Source organism: Lissotriton vulgaris, chromosome 8 (assembly GCF_964263255.1).
Source record: "Lissotriton vulgaris chromosome 8, aLisVul1.2, whole genome shotgun sequence".
Lineage (NCBI taxonomy): Eukaryota > Metazoa > Chordata > Amphibia > Caudata > Salamandridae > Lissotriton > Lissotriton vulgaris.
Window position 1 is genome coordinate 22,908,006 of NC_141696.1, and position 24,568 is coordinate 22,932,573.

General features: G+C 43.5%; 1 protein-coding gene across 1 annotated transcript; it reads left to right on the plus strand.

The window, feature by feature from the left end:
* Window positions 1-575: 575 nt before the first annotated feature.
* Window positions 576-22,801, plus strand: LOC147693271 (pepsin A-like). Its single transcript, XM_086933663.1, has 9 exons — window positions 576-711; window positions 7,847-8,000; window positions 9,063-9,180; window positions 13,027-13,145; window positions 13,253-13,449; window positions 14,473-14,589; window positions 16,946-17,090; window positions 18,351-18,449; window positions 22,543-22,801. The coding sequence occupies exons 1-9, from the start codon at window positions 659-661 to the stop codon at window positions 22,669-22,671; spliced, it is 1,131 nt and encodes a 376-aa protein (XP_086789789.1). The 5' UTR covers window positions 576-658; the 3' UTR covers window positions 22,672-22,801.
* Window positions 22,802-24,568: the final 1,767 nt, after the last annotated feature.

The window sequence follows — 24,568 nt, forward strand, 5'->3', positions numbered from 1 at the left end:
ACCTCAAAGGGTTGTGCTCTTAGTTAAAGTATGGTCACTTCTCAACAGAACTTCTATGCACTTAATGGACCAGTCTCTGCACTTCATAGCAGAACTGATATGTTTACTTGGACCATCTAAACCAACCACAGCAGATCTACTGAGCAGACAATCCCCAACCTTGACTTAAGAATGATATTTGTGAGAGGACATTGAATACATCTACCTGAGCACAGCTCTTCTAGTCTCCCAATGTGTTCCTAATTAAAGGAGAGAGATTGGAAAGCCCAGTGTTTGTGTGTATCAGAGTCTTTGCACAGGGTGACTCTCTGTGTGTGTCTTTGTACTGGCACACAATGTATTTCCATTCACAAACCAACATATGTCTCACTATCATTCTTTATACATTTAAATGAATGCAGAGAAAGATAAAAGTGGCCAAGATTGGAAACATGTATTGTTTATTATTTATATCTTATCTTTGGCGCTCACCTTGGATAACCTACAAAATGATGTGTTGTGGAAAGTGCTGCGATTCGGAGAAAGCTCACACGCACACCTCAAAGGTTGTCTGAGGGGCACTCGGTGCAGTATATAAGTGGCCCTGTGGAGATGGTTCTTCAGAGCAAGAGTCCACAGTCTTAGATTATTCCTGCTGCTTTGGACAGAAGCGAGAACCATGAGGTGGCTGCTGCTCCTGGGTCTGGTGGTGCTCTCTGAGTGCCTGGTCAAGTAAGTCTAGATTACAACCCTTACAGTATCTGCTCTAGTGAGACTGGTGCATCAAGAGATGTAGACCCTAGCTGCACTTTATGAGACTGGTGCATCAAGAGATGTGGACCCGGGCTGTACTTTATGAGACTGGTGCATCAAGAGATGTAGGCCCTAGCTGCACTTTATGAGACTGGTGCATCAAGAGATGTGGACCCGGGCTGTACTTTATGAGACTGGTGCATCAAGAGATGTGGACCCGGGCTGTACTTTATGAGACTGGTGCATCAAGAGAAGTAGACCCTAGCTGCACTTTATGAGACTGTGCATCAAGAGCTAGACTGGTGCATCAAGAGATGCAGCCTCTGGCTTCACTTTATGCGACTGGTGCATCAAGAGATGTGGACCCGGGCTGTACTTTATGAGACTGGTGCATCAAGAGATGCAGACCCTTGTTGCACTTTATGAGACTGGTGCATCAAGAGCTAGACTGGTGCATCAAGAGATGCAGCCTCTGGCTTCACTTTATGCGACTGGTGCATCAAGAGATGTAGACCCACACTGCACTTTATGAGACTGGTTCATCAAGAGATGCAGACCCGCACTGCACTTTATGAGACTGGTGCATCAAGAGATGCAGTCCCTTGTTGCACTTTATGAGACTGGTGCTCCAAGAGGTGATGCCCCTGGCTGTATATGCTTTGCTTCTCCTACACCCACCAGTACGACCCTCAGTCACATCACAGACCAAACATTTTGTCCCCTGTGAAAATGTTTGTGAGTACCCATGGCTTACATGGTCTCAGTAAACATATAAAAGTCCTGCTATAATGTGCGGACACGGCTCCATGAACCGTGTAGATGCCCTGCTGAGAAGTGACACTAATGCAAACAGCCCTGCCAGGATGTGAGCGGCCACCATGGGAGATGCTGATGGATCTATCCTCCATGTTGGATGATCTACATTACAACATCCTCTTCAGTGGTCTAACAATAGTCCCCGCAGCTCCAGGGGGCCGCCTCCGCCATTGCTCACGGCGACAGCTGAGCGCTCCTGACTGGGTCCAGAGCGTGGGGCGCCCCTCTATGTACTCTGCAGGGGGGAGGCTTTTGGTGCACATCCCTGTCTACAAATCGCAGTAGAAAGGGCTTTGCAAGAAAAACCATGGGTGGGAGCCACCTTGACGCAAAGTAATACCAAGTGCAAAGTGCTATTGTGTATACTTTTAGGCATCTTTCTGGCAATTAAAGCCCATATAGACACTTTGCGACGGTTTGTGTTACTTGGGGGGACTTTGCTCTGGTGCAAAGTGTTGATTAATATGGCCTAATGGCTTGAGGTTACCATTAATCTGAGCCAGTAGTACCCTTTCCTGGTTCCAAAAGGAACCATATTTTCCTTTGATTTGTATAAAAAAACAAAAAAAGTGTTCTATACCACTTCTAAGTGCACTTGCTTACTAGAAAGGAGCAATGTGTTTGTTTTTATAATGTAATATTGCTTGCCAAGAGCAGACCTATTGTCTTTAATAATGCTTGTTTTTCCTTCACAATAGTGACGCTAGGCAGAAAGGTTAAAAAAAGGTGTATTTTTTCCTGTCTTTCATTCTGGGGTGCATTTTACAAGGCGGACCACTGTTGAAAGTGGGAGGTCCCAAGGGGAGCTCACAGGCGTTAACTGTGCTCACCGGGGCACCAGGCTCTGCTTGTGTCCTCCCGAAGCCCAGGCTGGATAGGCTGTGTGAGGTGTTAAAGGGCCAACCAGGGTCTCAGCTATGACCCCTAAATGACGTTCATGACTGAACAGTAATCGATATATTGATAGCCAAACTCTCTGTACATGTTCCCAGTCATTCTGAGAAACAGCATCTTTTAATCTGACTCACATTCAGCTGATTCTAATATTTTTTTCAACAAACTAGTCATTGCATTTTGGTGTGTTTATTGTTGCCAGATAGATTCTGCTTTTTTGTTTCATGTGCAGAAGCATGCAATATCTTTCATGTGAAAGAGTGTATCAGCAAGGTCTTAAGGCGTCTGTGGGAGGGGGATGCATGTCCATGTATGACACACCCTCTCTCGTATGTTAAGAGGATACTGCAGTCACCTCAGAGCGCCATGACCCTCTAATGGAACCCGGCCTCACGCCAGGAATTTATATAGCGCAAATGACCGAGCGGTTTCTAAGCGCTTGCTTAGGGAACCCGTCCTGGTATTCCCCTGTGAGATATCCGCAAGGTGAAAGCCAGGCATCCCGCCACAAGGGGCCGTTGTGGAGATTAAGCAAGCTATTGCCCAGAGTCGCAGAGTGTGAACCCGTGAATCGAGTAGGCACCGGAGCGAGAATTGTCGAGTCCGTGGACATTTTAGGACTCAAGACCCCACCGAGCCGGGAATTGAACCCTGGTCCTGGGCTGACCTCTGCTTCCAGGTCTGCCTCCTCTAACCAGTGAGCCACACTTCTCCTCTGTTCCTCTCTTTGGTGAGGGAACTCCTTTGTGGCTTGCAACGTCCTAGAAATGTGTGTCGGGGACACCTTACCGCCAATATTATAACTATAATTATTATGATCATCAGGATTACCAATATTGAAATCTGAATAATTATCATCACCAGTATTATTATTATTATTATTATTATTATTATTATTATTATTATTATTATTATTATTGTTGCTGTCATTATTATTATTATTATTACTAACATGTTCTTAAATATAATTTTTACTACTACTATTAGTAGTAATAGTAGTATTATTATTATCATCATTATTATTATCATCAAATCTTTATTACGGTAAAGACTACCATAAAAGACACAGATTCAGAGGATGAATTACGTATATGTCAATATGCATCCAAAGATGCACTTCAATAATAAAAGTGGTACCATTTTAAAAGGTGGCATTAAATGTAAAAACTTGCAAGGATAAAAATAGAGATGAAATTAAACTACGGGAGGGATATAGATCTCATTATCCTCATAGGTACAAACCATCCTGATGCTAAAATATAGGTAAACTGGCAGATACATTTCCTACATGAGCCAAGTTCTGCTGGAGATGTTTTAAGTGCTCTATGGTACATTAGTTGTTTTAATAAGTCAGCATTTCCAAAATGGATTCATGGCAATGATGGATATATCAAGGAGATGGATCAGTCATTTGTCTATACAATAAAACATTAAAAATATTGTAAAAATAATTTTACAAAAAAAAACTTAAAAGAATGCTAAATTATATTGCTTGCTCTTCCAGATTTACTGTCAACTATGGCAGCAATACTTTAATAAGGATTTAGACATGTATGGTGGTCATAGGGTTAGGCCGGGATGGATTCAACGCCCTTCGTCTGATTGCCCATGCAATTCCCAGGTATTTCGCAATAGCACACATAAATTGAGCTCTTGCATCAGATTTTAGTATACACAGAGCCACTCTGGGCTCTTGAGTGCCCAGTTCTCTACAAACAGGAGAGAGGTATCTACTCCTGGATTTAGTGTATGCTTTGCATGCAAAAAGGAAGTGAGCCATAGATTCTTGTGGAGAGGGACAGCAGGGACAACCCTTTGGTAAAGCTTTGTTAGACAGCCATGAATTTGTAAATGAATTAATAGGCAGGCTGCCAAATCTGAACTGAATATATCATTTTCATTCAGCCGGCACTTTAATAATATCGAGGTAACTTTCAAGGGTTAACTTAATATAGTTAAATTCCTCAGTCAGTCTCCCTCGATTGCCGGCTAAAACGGAAGAGTGCTTAACTCCTTCCCAATAGAGGATTTTAATCTGACTTTTAGTGAGGGGTGGTGGAGAACCAATATCATGTCCCATTAGACCTATGTGACAGGAGGCTTTTGACGTGTTTTGTCCAACCACTTTTATGCATGGAATCCAGGGCACAAATCTCTTGGAAAGCGGCAGCGTACACAGATAGTTCCGGGGTGTATACCAGCCGATACCAGAACAATAGGGGCGGAGCTTCACTAGGTCACATCTAGTAACAATGGGCGAGTGGGCGTACTCTGTGGGAGAGAAACCAACACGCAAATTCGCATGTTAGCACCCTTTTTCTCTATGCTTCCCCTTGCATCTCTAATGAGATGCAAAGGGGACGTTCCAGAGAAAAATACTAGGAGAAATGTTGTTAAGCGACATTTCTCCTATTATCAAGGATTTCGCTAACCCTGTTAGTGATAAAAAAAAGCAGTGCTAACCACGGTTAGCACTGCTTTTTTTACACCTGGTACTTTCCTGACTTAGCCATGATATCCTATGGAAGGTGGATATCATGGCTAAGTTTGTGAGCCCCTATCATCAAGCTAACACCAAACTTTGAGAGATTATCGTTGGTTTTCCAGCGATAATCTCTCAATTGGCAGTTAGAGCGAGGATTTTTATCACTACTGAGATAAACCTTGCTAATAGCAAGTTACCTCTGCGATAATTTCCGGCGATGCTTAGCGTTAAAAAATTCGTTGCTAAGCATCGTTAGCGGTAAATATCGCTAAACGTTGGTAATATGCCCTCACATTTTTAAGGAACCTATTCTCCAGGGAGACCATATTGTTGGCTTTTACCATCCCCCAAAGCTCAGCACCATAAAGGCACTGCTCACGGCCTTACAACAATACAATTTTAATGCCGGAGCAACCGGCTTAGTGTTGGAGAGGCGGCGTTCTTTACGCAGGACCCCCCGGTTACCTGGGAACATTTGTGGTTCCAGGCCATATCCTCAGAAAGTTTTACTCCCAGGTAGTTGAAGGAGCTGGCTCTCTCCAGTGGGACATCATTTAGAAACAGATCACCCTTAAATGATTTAGGAGGATTTAGGAGCATGAGCTTGGTTTTTTCTGTATTCATTTCAAGCCCCTCCCCTCACAGAAGAGCTTGAAGTGGCCTAATAGGTTCTGCAAGCCCTTTGGGGTCTTTGAGACGAGAAGCGTGTGGTCTGCGAATAGGAGGGTAGGTATTAGGGTGACCAACCGTCCGTAATTTTCACGGACCGTCCGTAAATTGGACCTCACGTCCGTTGTCCGTGAGGATCCTTTTTACGGACGCCTTTTGTCCGTAATTTTGGCCATCACAGGGAGCAGCGCTGCTCCGTGAGAGGCCTTAGCCCCTTGATGGGGCGCCTCGCGCTCCTCCTCGAGCACAAGAGGAGCCCTTCCCGCCTATTGTCCTTCTGTATGAGGCTGATGACCACATACAGAATGACAATGGGCCCGTCTGAAGTGTTACTGCATGGCGGGCCTCCTCCTGCCTTGGTCTAGGGCAGCGCATTTTGTTAGATGATAGGAACTTGCAAACAAGCACATGCTGCTACAGAATCCAGTTCATTCAAAGAAGCTGGTGAAACAAGTTGAAAAGAGGAGGCTCGGGCTAGAGTTCTCTCAGTCTCATCATTTTAGAAAAGTCCAGTTTAAATATTATTTTCAACAAAGCAGCATTTTTATTTTATGCATCTAACAGCCATTGACAAAGCCAATAGTTCTGGCTTGTTGTAGGTGTAACATTACTTGTTATTTATCTGGATACAATGACAGAAGACGCAAAATACCAGTCTGGCGGCACACGATGCTAAACACAGATTTTTAGCTTAGGTGTTTTAAGCCACGCTCTTAATTACATCGAACACCCCCTTTTGAGAGACCCTCTCCCTTTTTTCATACCACTTAAAGCCCTGGAAACAACACCATGTCACAGCAGTCACCTCATGGCATGTATGGCACTGTGCATCATGCATGACTCATGGCTTCCACTTTTTCAGATTGCCTATGTGCAGGGGCATAGTGAACACTTCCCCACCCCACCCCTTGCTTTTGGAACTACAGGGAGGGTGACATTCTTGATGGGCCCCTTCTGTCTGCAACTCTGCAGACAAAGGCTCAGCTCATAATTCATATGAAAACGTGGGCGAGTGAGTAAGTGAAAGGATGGCTGGATGGATTGCTGAATGGATAATTGAAATGGTCAATCGATGGATAATTAGCAAAAGGATGGATAGATGAGTGAAAGGGTGGATGATCGGTGAGTGAATGGGTGGATGGATGAGTGAAAGGATGGATGAGTGATAGGGTCAATAGATGGATTCATGAGTGGATGAGTAGAAGGATGGGTGGATGGATGGAAGGATGGATGGATGGCTAAGTGAAAGGGTCAATGGAGAGAGAAAGGAAGGATGGGTGGATGGCTGAAAAGGTGAATGGGTGGAAGGATGAGTGACTGGGTGAGTAAATGAAAGGATAGCTGGATGGGTGAAAGGATAAATGGCTGGATGGAAGAGTGGATAGATTAGTGTATGGATGGATAGGGTGAAAAGGTGGGTGAATGGATGAGTGAAAGTGTGGATGGAGGGATGGATAAGTGAAATGATGGCTGGAAGGATACACAATGGATAGGTTTGCAAATGTATGAATATGTTAGGATATAAATAGGATTACTTATATACTATGCGCGACCTCCTTTGATGTGTCTGTAAAACCTACCTTTTGTCCCAAAATTTTGTCCTGAATTTTAACCCCCTGTCCTGAATTTTTGTCCTGAATTTTGACCCTTTGTCCTGAATTTTTACACTCACTGTCCTGAATTTGCACCCATGACAGTTGGTCACCCTAGTAGGTATTCTTTTTGCTCTGCTTGGGTCGGGGCATCCGCTGGGGGGGCAGATAAGGCCTTTGCTATATTATTAATATTATCATTACTATTATCATCATTATTATTAACATCATTATTACTAATATTATTATTATTATTAGCATTGTTGTTGCTATTATTATTGTTGTATTAATATTATTATCATAAATATTATTATTATGAGGTGTATTATTATTATAGTGATAATGCTTATGATTATTATAATACTAATAATAAAAATTATTATTATTATAAATATTATTTGTATTATTATTATAGTAATAATACTTATGATTATTATAATTATTATTATTATTATTATTATTATTTTTGCCATAGACGCCTAACTCGAACACTACCTTCTAGATGGTGTGATCCGCGTGAACAATACTCGCAGGAAGGGACTGGATGCGAATGATCTGCCTGGAGTGCTTTTATTTAGAGCAATAATGACCATTGCTTGCGATACAAGAGAATGAGTTGCTCCGTGCATCACGCTTCCTCTCGTCCCCTCCTCTCTAGGGTACCTCTGTGGAAAGGGAAGACCCTCCGGGATCGCCTGAGAGAGCAGGGCCGGCTCAAGGACTTCCTGAAGACTCACAAGCTGAACCTGGCCAGCAAGTATGCGCCAATCTTTGCTGAAGTCGCCACAGAACCAATGACCAACTACATGGACGTAAGTGTCTATAGTCGCACACGCGGACCACACTCACAGCAGAGAGACTCTGTTGTTGCAGGAAACTGTAGGTAACTCAGGCATTGATTAAAGCCAGTGGTATGTAAACTTTAGCCTCTCTCAGGGAAACTCAGGGTCTCATTTAGAGTTTGGTGGTAGAGGAACATCATTCAATTTCTAAAAGATATGCTGATCCAGAGGAGAATTCCGTGGTTATATTGTCTCCGCCATCTTACTGCATGGTGAATAAATACCACCAGTTAACTCTATTTTATGATTAGCTTGTATCCACAAAAAGATATATTCTGAAACTACTCTAAATTCTGTTTTCAGTTTTTGACCAACTATTGAATCAATTGACCATGTAGCTTTTAGAACATTTAAAATGAGGGGCGTGCATTCACAGGCTATTCTGGGAGCCGGCAATGATCTTCCATGTTGAAATTGACATAGTTTGACACTCATGGTTTTTTCTGTTGGTCCTCATTTTGTGCTGAAGGTTCCTGCATATTGAAGAAGATCTCCCTATACCGCATAGTTCCTTCTAGATCTCAGACCCATCAGTAACCTTCTGTTGATGAACATTGGCAGGCTCTGAGTTCTGGTTATGTTCCCTCTCTGAGCCCCAAATTCTACAAAACCCGCCCCATCTAACTATTTGCCATCCCCTCGTTCACAAAGCACGGCCTATACCTCAATGGAGATGCTGCCTCTTCTCTGCTTGCTGTGGCTTCATCACTGCACCGTGAACCACCCTGGGCTCTAATAAGGCTGTGTTCAGACCTCTCACGGCTTTGGTGCTATCTTTATCCCCCGGACTTCCCCACCACAGAACTCGATTTACGTTTACAATCCCTGAATTCTTATCATGCAGCAGCTGGTGCTTTGTATGCAGACATTCAGTGTATATCATTTCAGGAATAGTTATCAAATAAAATATTGCCGATTTTATTATCTGTAATAGAAATTTTGACCTGTAGACACATCACAAGATTACACAGAATAGTTTAAATTAACATCCTAGGAAACTGGATTTCAAAAGTGTTGTGTGTTTTCTGGCAGACAACCTATTACGGAACTATCTCCATTGGGACGCCACCTCAGAGCTTCAACGTGATCTTTGACAGTGGTTCATCCAATCTCTGGGTCCCGTCTACGTCCTGCACCAGCTCCGCCTGCTGTAAGTATCTGTGAATGGATAAGACATATGGAGAAATCTGAATAAATACCCAGGACATGCAGATCATGCAAAGATCTCTAACACTCTTTTTTAGCTCTTCACCATTGTTCATATTTTCATGTTCCCCATTAGTGTTTGTATAACCCTCAGAATATACACCATCATTAAGCAGGCATTTACATCTGAATTCAATGGATTCTTAAATGGGTTAAAACGCTGTATCCTAATTGAGTCCAATCTGATCCTTCTGTTCCAAACCAATCGGATCCTTATCCAATTCAGTCCAATCTTATCCAATCCAATCCAAACTGAACCAAACCAATCTGATCCTATCCAATCCAACCTGACCCAACCTGATCTGAACCAATCCAATCCAACCTGACCCAACCTGATCTGAACCAATCCAATCCAACCTGACCCAGCCTGATCTGAACCAATCCAATCCAACCTGACCCAACCTGATCTGAACCAATCCAATCCAACCTGACCCATCCTGATCTGAACCAATCCAATCCACTCCAATTCAATCTAATCCGATCTCCACTAGTGCAGTCCGGTCCAATCCAGTTCAAACCAGTCCAAATCAGATCAATTCAATCCAATCCAATCCAATTGCTCACATGCTAGTCTCTTCTGAACATACACAATCCTTTCCAGGGTTATCCACTCCGTTCTAATACAGTTCAGTTCAAGAAAGCCCAATGCATTCGACCCCCAGATAACCAATCTGCCGTCGTATTTAGATCTGCCTTCTCAGTCGAGTTTTCAATCTGCCCTTCAACTGTGTCCACCTATAGACAGTCTTGACCGTGCCACTGAATACAGTTATCAGTTTACATTCTTCCACACTTAGAGCATTATTTACATGCCCTTAATGCCACCAGAGAGTCACTTTTTATGATGCTCCGGTGGCCTAGCAGATTTCCCCATATTTACAAGGTTGTGCTAAGCCACGTAACATGGCTTAACGCCACCTTTGAAAATGCCCCTTTCCGCCGCAGTCCTCTGCTGCAAAGGGGCGTGCACTGGGTTTTACAGTCGGCATTCCACCGCAACACCCATTGCTTTTTGATGATGCCCCAGATTTAAAATGCCAAGACAGCGCCACAAACTAATACCTGGGAATACCTGGTCTTAGAATAGTGATACGAGGAGAAATTATTAATTTCTTCTCATTTTCTGCTCTTTCTTTGTGTGTTGCATGCTGCATAGAAAGAGCAAATCGAAGTTATTGATTGTTTATGTGCAGGAAGGTGTCCCTTCCTGCACACTGACAATCGCCCCTGCAGCACAGGCACCCTTGCAACATGGCGGCAGGATGCCTGCGCAGGCGCTGGGCAGCTTTGTAAGCAACACAGGGGTGCATCGTATTCTTGTGAATACAGCGCATCACTGTGTTGTAAAAATGTCAGGGTGCGGCATTGCCAAATTTGGTGTAACGCAGCACTGCGACAATTATTTGTAAATTCGTCCCATAATCTCATCAACAAAAGCCCAAGAATAAGGGGGCCTCAGTAAAGCTTTGCCCCCATTCAAGCACAATATTGCCCAACACTGGTCCACCCACAGCTACTATTACATAAAGTATTTGTTCAAGGGAAGTCTTGCTGACAATTATCTCCATGACCTGTCATGTCAGAGATGCAGCTTGTTCACTAAATATTTACTGTTCATAGCATCATCAAAAATGTAGAGACAATTTATAATTTCTGCATCCAGCTACAATCTTGTTATCATTCATGACATGTCAATCACCCATAAGTAATGCAGAGTTTGCAAAGTGTAGATTTTCCACACTTTTCCTCATTGAGAAAATTCACTACTGACTGCATAAGAAAACACAATATTTTACAGTAGTAAATGTACCGAGGTGCCAAAGTGAAACTCGGTTGTAATTATAATCAGGCAAAAATCAAATGAAAGGCCCTAAATGTCTTATCTCCGGTACAACACCTAAATGAGAAAGTAAAATACATCTACCCTGCTGAGGTCAGTTTCTTATGGCAGAATGTGAAGTGAATGCACAGCTTGTAACAAAAGTACTGACACCTTTGAGAGGCTTAGAAGCAAAGTCTGCAGATTAACAGTTTGATATGAAGAACTTGATTTAATAACAGTCACAGAACTGCAACTTGTTTCAGATGTTGTGGAGTCTAATGGATTTCTTGCTCCTCTAGTTCCTCATCCTGACAATGTATATTTGAGATTGGGATGTTATTGCATTGTTGTTAAATCGTGTATTATAATAACTATTTAGGACATCTGTATAATATTACAGACCTCTCTCATCCTGCAGTTTCTTAGTGGGTTGTGAAAGAAAGCTCTTAGTCAGGGGAGCAAGTACGTGTGTTTTCTTTGTGTTTTGTCTTTGTAAGATGTTATTTTCATTAGATACATGTAATAGCGCTACTTTTTTTTGTAATTCTACATATATACATATTTTTTAATTGTTGAAAAATGTGTTGAAGTTTCTAGGCTAAAGCTTGACTTGAGTAAAATGTTAATTATGTACGCCAAATTTGCAAAATCCATCAATTTCAATTAATGCAAATTTCAAACAATTCTTGAAATATAACACTACACAACTTTGCATAATATTTAATTAAGGGAGACACTTAGAGAAAACATTGTCTCAATGAGTGTAATTTTGTTTAAATGTATGCCATTGTCAGAAATGTGTGCTAAAATATTGCAAAACTCATGCTTTAAGTGACTAGAAAGTGAAAAGTGGCTATCTGTCTCAGCACTATTTGTTGTAGTTGGCCTTTCTGTGAAGCCTTTTGCCAGTGCTAAAAATTGTGATGACTCCGTTTTAAGCTTCTGCCTTTCATCCTTCCTCTCCAATACTTTGCCTTTCTCTTAGATGTGTCTCCTAGGTCCATCCTGGTGCTGGTCCACCATAATCAAGCTAGATATGTTGTGTAGAGAAGTTGGCCACCTCTCGTCAGCGGCTTGTAATGTGTTTTCTTCCGAAGCACACGTGAATTACAGCTTTCTACTTCTTTATGTGTATTCCTGGCACCGACCCTACAGCCACTCACATGTACATCTAATAGACATGTGTATTCTGTGGTATTTATAGACAATTACTAATAGTCTCCATTACCCTAGACCATGTCTTTTCAGGATGGCAACATTAAACCATAAATAGCTGAATATTAAGCAAATGTGAATTAACACAATAAGACAATTGGAATTGGTCCTCTTGGAGGCTGGGGCTTTTCCCTTCCTGGTTCTTAGGTCTGTGTGTGTGTTGAGCCATCTCTGGTTGGGTGACAAGGAGGACGTTTCTTTTCTCCTTGGTCCTTGCGCCATGTATAAGAAGGCGGCCTTCTCCTGCATCTGATCTTTCACCAGAAGCTTTCAGTGGTAGCTCTTTCATTGCTGCAAAATATATTGATCTTTTACACACTAATGTGACCTCCCTTTGCTTCAAGGCTCTGATTATTAGATGACAGCTTTCATTGTGTACTTTAAAGTAAACATCAGGGTAAATATTGTGATATTATAATATTGACATCTATTGATCGGCCTTGCTATCAACATGATATCAGTTTAAACCCATCCGTTTAAGGAATGTTTTGATTGGAGGAGAAATAAAGACCCTTTCAGAATTATATAGTAAAGTCAGCCAAATGATTCCTTGAAAAGCCACAACTGAGCACTAAACTGAAAGCCTGTTCCACATTGTACATACTATGGTGTAAATTGATACTATAAACTGAGAAATTCCCAAAAAACAGGATCTCCTGACAGTACATGGCTCAGAGCTGGCACTAAAACAGCAAGGAAGCCAGAAAGTCCTGACCTTACAGAGGATTTTATGGTAATATTTTATTTCCACAGCCAATCACAACGAGTTTAACCCCTCCAGCTCCTCCACCTTTCAGTCTACCAGCACCAGCCTGTCTATCGGATATGGCACCGGAAGCATGACGGGAGTCCTTGGATACGACACTGTCCAGGTAGGAGAATCTGAGGTCCCACGCGTCCTTTCTGGTGCCCTCTTCTGATGGAACACACATGTATTGTTGATTAGCGGTGCTGAATGCTGACCTCTGTGTACCCCTAGGTTGGAGGTCTCACGGTCACTAACCAGGTCTTTGGTTTGGCCTACACTGAAGCCGACTTCTTCTCCTCAATGCCGTTCGATGGGATCCTGGGAGTGGCCTACCCAAGCATTGCATCTGATTCCGCCACCCCCGTCTTTGACAACATGTGGAGCCAGGGTCTGCTGTCACAGGACCTCTTTTCCGTCTACCTTAGTGCGTAAGTCACAGATCATGTCGCCTGATCAGGGGAATAAGTCAGATAGAATTACCTATCAACTAGTCATAATTAACCCGTTCGCTGCGGATGTCAGCCAACGGCCGTCGCGTGCACTACCCCGGTAGAGCTGCGCTCGACTGTTAGCCGACGCGGCCCCACCGGCTTATTAGAACATTCCGCACTGGCGCCGAACGTTCGAATCAGCAAATGGGTTAAAAAATAGAGAAATACTTAACAGTTGATGAGCCAGATGTACTAGTATTTAATTTGCAAAAAAGCAATCGCAAGTTGCGCAACAAACTTTAGCGAATGAACTCAGATTCATCAAAACACCATATTGGAATAGATAGATTTGCAAAATAACCCTTCAGAGTAGGTCGCAAATCTATCTGTTTCATTAATATTCATGAGGTAGGTCACACATTGCAAATCAGTCTGATTGGATGAATGCATTACTTGGATTACCTGCTGGGGTCAACATACCATCATATCTGTGATCGCATTTAAAGTACTTTTTTAATGCAGCTCGTTTTCGTTAAAGACAGAGGGTATTTATTTAGAAAAAAGTAATTATTTAAAAAGTTTATTTTTGAGATGGCAGTAGTCGTCTGGGCTATTGCCCAGTCATGAACAAACTTTTTTTGTCATTCACAAAAGGGAAGGGATCTTCCCTTCCTCTTTGCAAATGGGTTACCACCTCCTTCGAGGAGTTGATAGCCTAGCAATTGTTTGTGAGTTAATTTGCAGTCACAAACTATTGATACATAGCACTGCGGATCTGAATTTAGAAGGGACGCCCTAAACATGCCCCTTTCAAATTGCAATTTATAGTGCTATTCCAAACCGATTTAGCCATTCAGTAACCAATAAATAAAACAAAGAGGTGTTTAGTACATTTGTACAAACGTGGCCCTGTATATCTTAAGAAGGTTCCATGGTTGAGTCGCCGTCCTACAGCAGCCATTTTCAACAGCGCTCTCCGCAGCCAATGGCTGAGATCCCTTTTGTTCTTCGTCTCCATAGGAACGGAGCCAGCGGGAGTGTGGTGATTTTTGGCGGATATGAGACTCAGTACTACTCTGGAGCCATGAACTGGATCCCGCTCTCTTCTGAAGGATACTGGCAGATCACCGTGGACAGGTAAAGGTTACTGTGCACCTGTCTCTTGCAGAGAGATGTGTCAGAGCAGCAAAGGTGTGAGCCTAGTACTGCAAGATGCAGTGACTTTATCAATGCTCAGATTGCAATATTCCCAGTGATGTACTGATGTGTGATGCCAAACTCTGATGTGTGAATCTACCGTCTGATGTGTGAATCTACCCTCTGATGTGTGAATCTACCCTCTGATGTGTGAATCCACCACCCTCTGATTAGTGATGCCACCTTCTGATGTGTGATTTCACATTCTGATGTGTGATGCTAAACTCTACTCTGAAGTGTGATTCCACCCACTGATGTGTGATATTCCATTCTTTGATGTGTGTTTCCACCCTCTGATGTGTGATATTCCATTCTTTGATGTGTGATTCCACCCTCTGATGTGTGAAATTCCATTCTTTGATGTGTGATTCCACCCACAGATGTGTGAATCCACCACCCTCTGATGTGTGATGCCACCCCCCAGCCTCTGATGTGTGATTCAACCTCTGATGTGTGTTTCCACCCTCTGATGTGTGATGCCACTCTCAGCCTCTGATGTGTGATTCCACCTCTGATGTGTGTTTCCGCCCTCTGATGTGTGATATTCCATTCTTTGGTTTGTGATTCCACCCTCTGATGTGTGATATTCCATTCTTTGATGTGTGATTCCACCCTCAGATGTGTGAATCCACCACCCTCTGATATGTGATGCCACCCCCAGCCTCTGATGTGTGATTCAACCTCTGATGTGTGTTTCCGCCCTCTGATGTGTGATATTCCATTCTTTGGTGTGTGATTCCACCCTCTGATGTGTGATATTCCATTCTTTGATGTGTGATTCCACCCTCAGATGTGTGATGCCACTCTCAGCCTCTGATGTGTGATTCCACCTCCGATGTGTGTTTCCGCCCTCTGATGTGTGATATTCCATTCTTTGGTGTGTGATTCCACCCTCTGATGTGTGATATTCCATTCTTTGATGTGTGATTCCACCCTCAGATGTGTGAATCCACCACCCTCTGATATGTGATGCCACCCCCAGCCTCTGATGTGTGTTTCCACCCTCTGATGTGTGATGCCACTCTCAGCCTCTGATGTGTGATTCCAACTCTGATGTGTGTTTCCACCCTCTGATGTGTGATATTCCATTCTTTGATGTGTGTTTCCACCCTCTGAAAAGTGCCCAATGATGGGATATTTTAACTTAGAAAACTGTCTGCAGGGTAGGTTCCAGTGTAGATTTGATTCAGCATTAGATTTCTGTCCTTTTACCTATCAAGTTATTCAAACATTACAAAAAATCTTTTGAGGTCAATTCACTGTCTCAGAAAGTAAAATACATCAAACATCCTTTACCCGGGGTCATTAGAAGACGATCACCTTTCCTGACCCGTCAGCTCTGTTACAAGATGCTTTTAAAACACAATGAGGCGTTGTGAACCCCCACTGCCACAGCTGAAGCAGGGGTGGTTTTGGCATTTATAAATATTTATAATCCTGTTCTGTCTGCAGCTGTGCAGACAAAAGCTCCTAAAAAAGAGAGTGAGAGAAAACCATGACAGAGGTCACAGGTGTGAAGCGACCAATAGTAAAGGCGGTCCAGTTGGAGAAATGATGAGAAAAAGAGAGAGAGAGAGAGAGAGAGAGAGAGAGAGAGAGAGAGAGAGAGAGAGAGAGAGAGAGAGAGAGAGAGAGAAAGAGAAGGAGAGCTGGAATGGAGAATGAAAGGAAGGACATAAAAAGAAAATATAGAAACTGAAGCTAGCAGAGGTCTGAGGATACCATTGGAGGCTGAAGAAGAGAGGAAGACACCAGTGGATGCAAAGTTTGGAAGCTATCGCTGGAGACCGAAGAGGAGAAGGGGGTCATGGTGGATTCAGAGACCTAAGATTACCTCTGGGGACTAAATAGGAAAGTAGGACCTCAGTGGATGCAGACACCTGAGGCTGCCTCTTCCGACTTGTAAGAAGTGTAATACCTGAGCGGGTTTAGATATCTGAGGCTGCAACTGTAGCTTCAATGACATGAGGCTGCATGGCAGACTGAACAGCATGAGGACTTCAGCAAGGAACACATATTTCAAGATACAAACTTTGGTTCTTCCAGCTGCCAATATCTAGACTCTGGTGAAGGTTCTAAAAAATGCATTCGAGAAAGACTGGGGCATCCTATTCTCATGATTGACCAAGGACCTGTACCTTCGAGTGGAAACTCTTTCCAATAACATCAAGAATCCCATATATAACACACATGATGATACTCAGAAATTAATAGTGAACCCACCACATTTACATTTGTGTTATAACCTGATATGATGTGTATGGGCTAACATTTGCTCTTTCGCCTCCTCTTTCAGCGTCACCATCAATGGAAATGTTATTGCCTGCAGTGGAGGCTGCCAAGCCATCGTCGACACTGGAACGTCTTTGATTGCTGGATCGTCGACTGGTATTGCCAACATCCAGGGCGCTATTGGAGCTTACCAGGATTCTAATGGAGAGGTAAGTGTTGTTAAAAGGTTATTATATGACTCAACATCCATCGATTGCAATGGCAACTTGTTGTTGTGCGGCTGTTGATAACCTACCTATGAGTTGCCCAAGAAGATGGTGCCTCCATGGGGGATTAGTTTGTTTGGCTGCCAGCCCTTATCGCAAGACTCTCCGCCCATACCCCTAGTTATACTGTGATGTCTTGTCTTCAGCACAAAATGTCTCCACAGTTTTTGTGGATTGATTCCACCACGTGTCAAGGTTTTTATAGGTGCTCCAGAAGTCTTGACTTCTAAGCACTCTTCTTTCCTGGATGCCTTACTTGTACTTATGGGATTTCATCCAAGAGATTCCTGTGAGTGGAATGATCCAGTGATTTACCACCAACCTTCACAAGTGTGTGTAGATTTTTGGTTTCTGTGGGATGTATGTCCCAATGTTTTCTGGTTCTGTGATGGTATGCTCACCAGTGGTGTGTGGTGTTGATTTTGTGGCATGAATATTTTTCTTGGGTTCTGATATTGTATGGCATTCAACAGTCTTACGGAGTTCTAGCATTTCAAAACTTGCAAAATGTTCTTTAGTAAGAGAATATGGATTGTCATGACTAGGGCTGAGTACATTTGTTCATTTGCTTTTACAACTTGATTTGCGGAAGCAGATTGTGGCACAAATCTGCAAAAGTATGCTAATTTGCTTCCACCTACTATGGATAGAAAACGAGGGGGGGGAGAAGGTGAATGGACAACCCAGCCCATAAATTAAAACTTCAAGGTTTGTGGGCATTTTAGGTTCTTTGCTCTGCACCTGTTAGTCTTGTGGTTCTCATTGGTCCAACTTCTGCTGATGTAGGAGAACCACACATAGCACTGATCCAAAGAGCTGCTTGACGTCCACCTGTGCTCTGGGTTACCTGCAAAAAGTGTTTCTCTGCAGAAGCAAATTGAAAACACACTCTGATTACAGTTATTTCACATTTTTTATTGTCTACCTCTCCTCATGCCTTGATCCTGCTGTGACACTTTACTACTACTATTTGAATTTAGCAATGCTAAGTCTACCTTTGAATGTATGAAGTGATGAACATCCACCTGCCCTGTCCCAGGGATCACTGACTATCCTGATGGAGACAGCTTTTTTCACCTATACTTACATTCCCTTCTGTTTGCAGTACGCCAGTCCTATTCTTCACCTGGGGTGACTGTGGAGTGTCCCCCCTTCCTGCCTCATGATCCTAACTCTTTCTTTCTCATTTCTTTTGTTTCTTAGTATGTGGTGAACTGCAACTCCATCAGCTCCCTGCCTGATATCGTCTTCAATATCAACGGGGTTGGTTACCCAGTGCCCGCCAGCGCCTACATCAACCAGGTGAGAGAAGTATCTAGGCATGACAGCTTGCTATACTCAGACCTGAATGACTGTCCCCTTGTTAGTCCTCGAAAATGAGTGGCTGCCACTTTGTTATTCCTGAAACAAGAGTGACTGTCACCTCGCTGTTCCTCAAGCGATTGTGCCTGTCACCCTGCACCATGCTGCAAGGCTGCCTGGGTTGCATGCAGGGTTGTTTGTGTTCATGAAGGGGCACCTTCCTGCAGAAAGACAGTCCTGAAAGTCTTTTCCCTCTTTCGATGTGTGCTGCAGAATGTGCAGGACACATGGAAAGAGGAAAAAACAAGGAGACATAAAGTTATCTCTCCTTGTTATATAAGACTTACTTAAATTAGACTACATATCTAAGTGACCCATAAAAAGAATATATCAATCTAACAAGTCCTGTAGGCCATTAGCCATTCTGGCCATTAGCACTGCATCGTCTGTATACATTAGGACAGGAATGAGGCCCGCAGCTATCCATGATGGATCAAAGCAAGCAGCCACTGAGAATGTTTCAAGTCCATTGATATATACCATGAATAAACAAGCATTTGCAATGCAATCGATCTCGCCTTTGGGACCTTATATTTATTTAGCTATGCAGCACATTAGCCTGGGTGCCGAAACAACTACTGTTCTTTAACATAGAGAGAAAGTGAGCACCAAACTGCGTGACACGCCAGGTATGGGAACACATGGAGAGAAATATTGCCTTTCTGTGGGAAATGGTATAGAGTAAAGCTGTGTTTTTAATATAAAATCAGGGCCTTCGGTGGTCATATCACTGAAAATACAAGATTTGAAATAAATATTGTCCACAGGTGCTCGTGGAAGACAATTTCTATGGACTGGAATCTAGAGAATGCTAAAGTGATTCTGGAATTTTACTGACATCTGCTGGATGTTTTCTATCAAGAAAGTTAAATAGAGGCAGTTGCCAGAAAAAGAAAAAAAAGAAAGTTTCTGAGCAGAAATTCTGGTATTTTACTGACATCTGCTGGCCGTTTTCTATCAAGACAGTTAAATAGAAGCAGTTGAACAGAAAAAAAGTCCCTTAGGGCTGATCTTCAGAGACCACAAAGTGCATACACCTATAAGTATATAATAAGTATATACTAAAGTATATACAAGAGGTCTTGAATGCTCGACCTTAAAAGGAGCAAAGACGCACCCTTGTCTAACACCTCTCCTGACCCTGAAAAGAGCAGTACTCTCCATCAGACCCACAGCGCACCACAGCACTTGACTCGTGATATATTTGACTGAGGAGAATTGCAGTTGATTCTGAAGCACCTAGTGATGTCATAATTCACCACAATTTTGTGCGATTTACGCAGTCAAATGCACTGCTCGGGTCCATTCAACCTTTCATAGCCCTAGTATATTTGGCAATCCGTAAATTTAGGTTGCGGCACTCCTCCACCGTGCCCAACCATTTTCTAAACCTAAATTGTGTATGACAAAGGATCAGAATTTATCCTGCCCACAACTCTATTTCTCATTTAATATCCTCCCCAGTATTTTCACAGAGGAATCCAACAGGGGCATTGGTCTGTAGCATCTTGGGTCTGCTCTGCTACCTTTTTTAAAAGCCATCACAATTACTGATTGCGATCATTGGTTAAAACTGGCACTCAATTTCGTTCTTTTACATATCCATTGGTGCATCGTCTGGGCCCGGTACCTTCCCCAAATAGCGCCTATTTAGGGCAAAATCAATGTGTGCAAATTCAAGAGGATCTGGGTCAGTGCACATTATTGTGTCTATATTAGGGTTCACTAAACTCTCACTTCTATCCTTGAGTGGGCACAACATGGAGTTATAATGTTTCACCCTAGAGAGGCAATATAAGGTGCTGTAGTTGCCCCAAAGAATGGAGAATTGATGATTTTTTTTTCAAAGAATAATGTTATCATTGGCCTCACTAGCTCTTACTAAATTCTCCCGAGTGTTGTTCTTAAATTCGAGTTTTCTTGCTTTTAGATGCTGTTTATATCTCAATCTACAATATTGTATTGCTTCTCTCTCACACATCTAAATAAAGGGCTTCTTTTACCTTATTATGTGCTTGCTTAGATGATCGGTGGCACCCCCACAATCCTATATTTTGACTGCTCCTTTTTGTTATGGTCAACTAATTTTTTGTTGCGACACCATTCGTATCAAAAGACGAACAGATCTTTGGGGTACTAGATACATCATCTAAGCATATCAGAAATTCAGCTAAATCCTGTCTGATTAGTGTAGTAAAAAACTCAGTGGGATCTACTCCTGACCATTTAATTTCACCCTGTATATCTCTCACGGCTGCCACATTCCTAAATAGGGTTGCCTCATCAGCTAAGTTAGCGCCTGTCTTTAATTCTACTGCTAACGGTTGTGGTCACTTACACGATTCGAATCACAGCATAATGATGCCCCCTATATATAGTCAATCATGCTAGGAGCACCCCTGCCGGAGATTGATTGGTCATTTACATACACCCAGGCTACAAAGTCCAAAGGCGGTGCACCTAAATGGTAAAATGAATGTCCCTGGAGAGAGAGAGGGGGGGTCAAGGTAGACCGGGAGAGGACATCAAACCTGTCTGTTCCAGTAGGACCCATGGAGTATAGGTAGGCCTTTGGAATGTTGTAAGTGGTGTAAGGCGAGACACCGTGCACTGGACTACTGCTGCTGGAGTAGGATACATCTGAGGCCAGGCAGAAAGAGCTATTTATAGGCCCCATTGCGTCGCTCTTCCACCAAAAACATGCACAACTTAAAATGGGATTTAAGAAGCCTCGCAAGGCCACCGTGCATGGCCCTGTGGGGGTTCTTAAATCTAGAGTATTGCAACTCGCAAATCGCTGCGTTGCCTTACTCTGCTCCAGGGAGGCGTTTCCATGGGTGTTTTGATGAATTCCCACATTTAACAGAAGTAGTTGACCTGGAAATGGGCCAAAAACCTACGCCTCCCAGGTGAAGAATGAAGAGGAGAACTATCTTTATTTGTCCTCATTTCTTCCTCATTCTGTGCCTGCTGTAGTCTGCATAACAAGGGAAAGGCCTCTGGGGATTGTTTTGTGCAGGAGGATGCTATTTGCTGCACAGAACAGTCCTTACGATGCAGGTATCCGTGCACCATGGTGTAAGGGTGCCTGCATTATCCGAGGTAGACAAACGGGTGTCTGCTCAGGGGAAAAGGCAGGAATGCGCCATATTGAATTAAATATTATGCATTCCAGCCCTTAACCTTGTCGCACATCACAAAAGGTCACTTGCTGTACAGCACTGCATAACTTGGCCATAGATATGGTCCCTGTGAGCCCAAAAACACATTCAGAAAGCTCACCCAAAGTTTATCATCAGAGATGGCCCGGGACCCACATTCCCTCTGCATTAAATGTGTACAACGTGTTGGCGCGTCACCAGGGGGGAACTGAGGGGCAACGCCTGATTGATAGTTTGTGGTTGCCTTCCGCCTCTCTGTGTTACCACGTGTACAGAATGATGATTATGATGATGTATGCCTGCATCCCACACAGAGTCTGAACTGCATGCTAAGTATGAAGTCAGGGGTGTCGCTATCATTGGTGCAGCAAGTGCGGTGGCAAAGAGATGGAGAGGCCCATTGAACCCGGAGAATTGGGGTGTTTTGCTACCTCAATGGCAGTCAACGAGACCATTTTCCTCGCTCACACTAAGGCCCGGGGGATCCTAGCTATGCAGATTAAATGTTGCATAAATTGTAAAGCCAACAGACACTGTAGTTATCTAGGTGTGAAGATGCTAAGAGGCGGCTGAGCATGAGGTCCTCTGTAGAAGCAAAGTGAGCACAACCGAGGACAGCACACTCTGGTCACAATGCCAGGGAGGGGAGAAACTCACAATATTTTATGAAGTAAAATAATAGCATAGCTGTGATTTGCCCCTAGAAATGACTTTGATTAGGTCAGCCACCCAGACAGAGAGCCAGGAAGAACTAAGTGAACTTTCAGTGAGCGCTAGGAGACACCAGCACTGCGGAACATCATCAAATAGATTGTGTGTCCACGGTTAATCCACAAGAATTGGCCTAATGTTCTCTTCCTGTCTTCTTTTAGAACTACTGTAACATCAACCTCCAGCAAACCCCTGTTGACCTCTGGATCCTGGGAGACGTCTTCATCAGGGAGTACTATGTCGTCTTTGACAGATCCGGAAACCAGGTTGGCCTCGCCAACGTCGCCTGAAGAAGGAGCGTTTGATGCCTTCAGAAAAAGATCGCCACGTGTCAACCATGATTCTTGTGACTGTTACAGTTCTATTAGTGTTTACATACATTAACCGATACCAATAAAACTGCACAATGAAGCACACAAACACGTTTCTTCTGTTGTTAAACAGCACAAAGCGGATCCCATTTTGTATAGTGGGTAAAAAAAGCAAGGAGTTGGAGCAGTAATTAATTATCAGAATGAATGGAATTAATATTCAGTGAGGGGAGCAGTAATTATTCAATTTCATGTAATTATGTGAAAGCAAGACCAGCACTACAAACGTTTCTCATATTGCACACCCTGAAGAGGGCTGTCTTTCGGACCAGCTAGAGACCAACAAGCAGCCCTGGCAGAGGTTGCCACACCCGCCTAGTGCTTAGCTTGTGAAAGGGAAGGCACTGGGGCTACAGTTTGCACAATGGTCGGCTGCCAAATACAAAGGAGCCATAGTTTTGATTCTAGCTCATGCCTTTTTAATTCACCATCAGACACTCCCTGCCTCTTTACCTCACTCTTGCAGGTTTGTTTTCATCCCGGAGTTCTGCCTGAATCCCACCTTTCTGTTCCTCCTTTCCTCTATTGTGTTTTTCTCTCTCCTGCTCTGGATCAAAGTCTGAAGAGAAAAGAAAAATGCTGGTCCCCAAAATGCGTGCCGGTGGAGTTCGCTTGCAACCACCAGTTCAAATTAAGCACTGCACCACCCCCATGAAGCACAGGAGGAGCAAGCAACCACCATCACTGCAAGGAGGAATTGGTAGCTCCTTCCCCCACAAGAAATTGTATAAAAGTATGGTGAAGTTTAAAAAGCCTTTTCACCACATATTGTCCCTTCATCCAGTTCCTTTTCCTCATTCCTTTCTATTTCTCTCTCATTTTTCTCCCTCCCTCCATTTCCCTTTATTTTCTTCTTTCATCCCTAACCATGTATAACCCTGTCTCTATCTGTGCTACTCTCTGGTTCATCCGGAGGTCCTTGTATGACAAGACACCTAGTCCATGACACCACTGCGCCCCCGAACCAAGCCTTAACGACACGATAAATACCTGATCTGAACCCCCATCACCCTAGGCCTCAACCCCAAGTTAAACCATCAATCAATCATGTGTTTGTTAAGCGCTACTAATCACCCGTGAGGGTCTCAAGACGTGGGGGAGGGGCGGTTTTGCAGGTTCCAGTCCATCAAGGAGGGGGTCGGTCGAAGAGCCAGGTTTTGTAGTTTCTTGCGAAGATGGGGAGAGATGTTGTCTGTCTGAGGTGGAGAGGGAGGGCATTCCAGGCACTGGTCACGAGGAAGGAGAAGAAGCAGCCTCCTGATCTGGTCTTTCTGGGGCGTGGAACTACAGCCTAGGAGAGCTGGGCTGATCGTAGGGTCCATTGGGCTGCGTGGAATTTGAGTTGACTGTTCAGGTATGCTGGTCCGGTGTCGTGGCTGCCTTGTGAGCGTGGGTTAGCATCTTGAAGGTGACTCTAGCTTCGATGGTGAGCCAGTGGAGTGTGCGCAGGTGCTGGGAGATGTGACAGTGTCTTGGCAGGCTGAGGACGAGTCTTGCAGCAGTGATCAGCCCTGATCTGAGCCCCCATCACCCTTGACTTGACCTAACTCCTCAGAAACCCAGAAACCCACGCGTGTGCGTCCTGTGGGGTTTGGAACTTCTGCGCTGGGGCACCTCATTTTGAATTGGCTATGCACTTTACAAACCCCATTAGTAATATTATTATAGTAAATACATAAACATTGGCATATATCTTTTTCCTAGAGGAAACAGATACAAATCATTAGAGTACTGAAAGGTATGTGTGCGTCTCCAGGATGGATTCCACACCTCCTCAGTGTTGAGATGCTGCATCTGACGGACAGGGACCACGAGC

What these genes read in the sequence shown, in the direction of transcription:
- LOC147693271 (XM_086933663.1), top strand. Translation starts at nt 659, where the DNA reads ATGAGGTGGCTGCTGCTCCTGGGTCTGGTGGTGCTCTCTGAGTGCCTG. An exon ending in CTGCACCAGCTCCGCCTGCT is followed by an intron (nt 9,181 to 13,026) that starts GTAAGTATCTGT and finishes TTATTTCCACAG; the next exon opens with CCAATCACAACGAGTTTAAC. An exon ending in TTTTCCGTCTACCTTAGTGC is followed by an intron (nt 13,450 to 14,472) that starts GTAAGTCACAGA and finishes TCGTCTCCATAG; the next exon opens with GAACGGAGCCAGCGGGAGTG.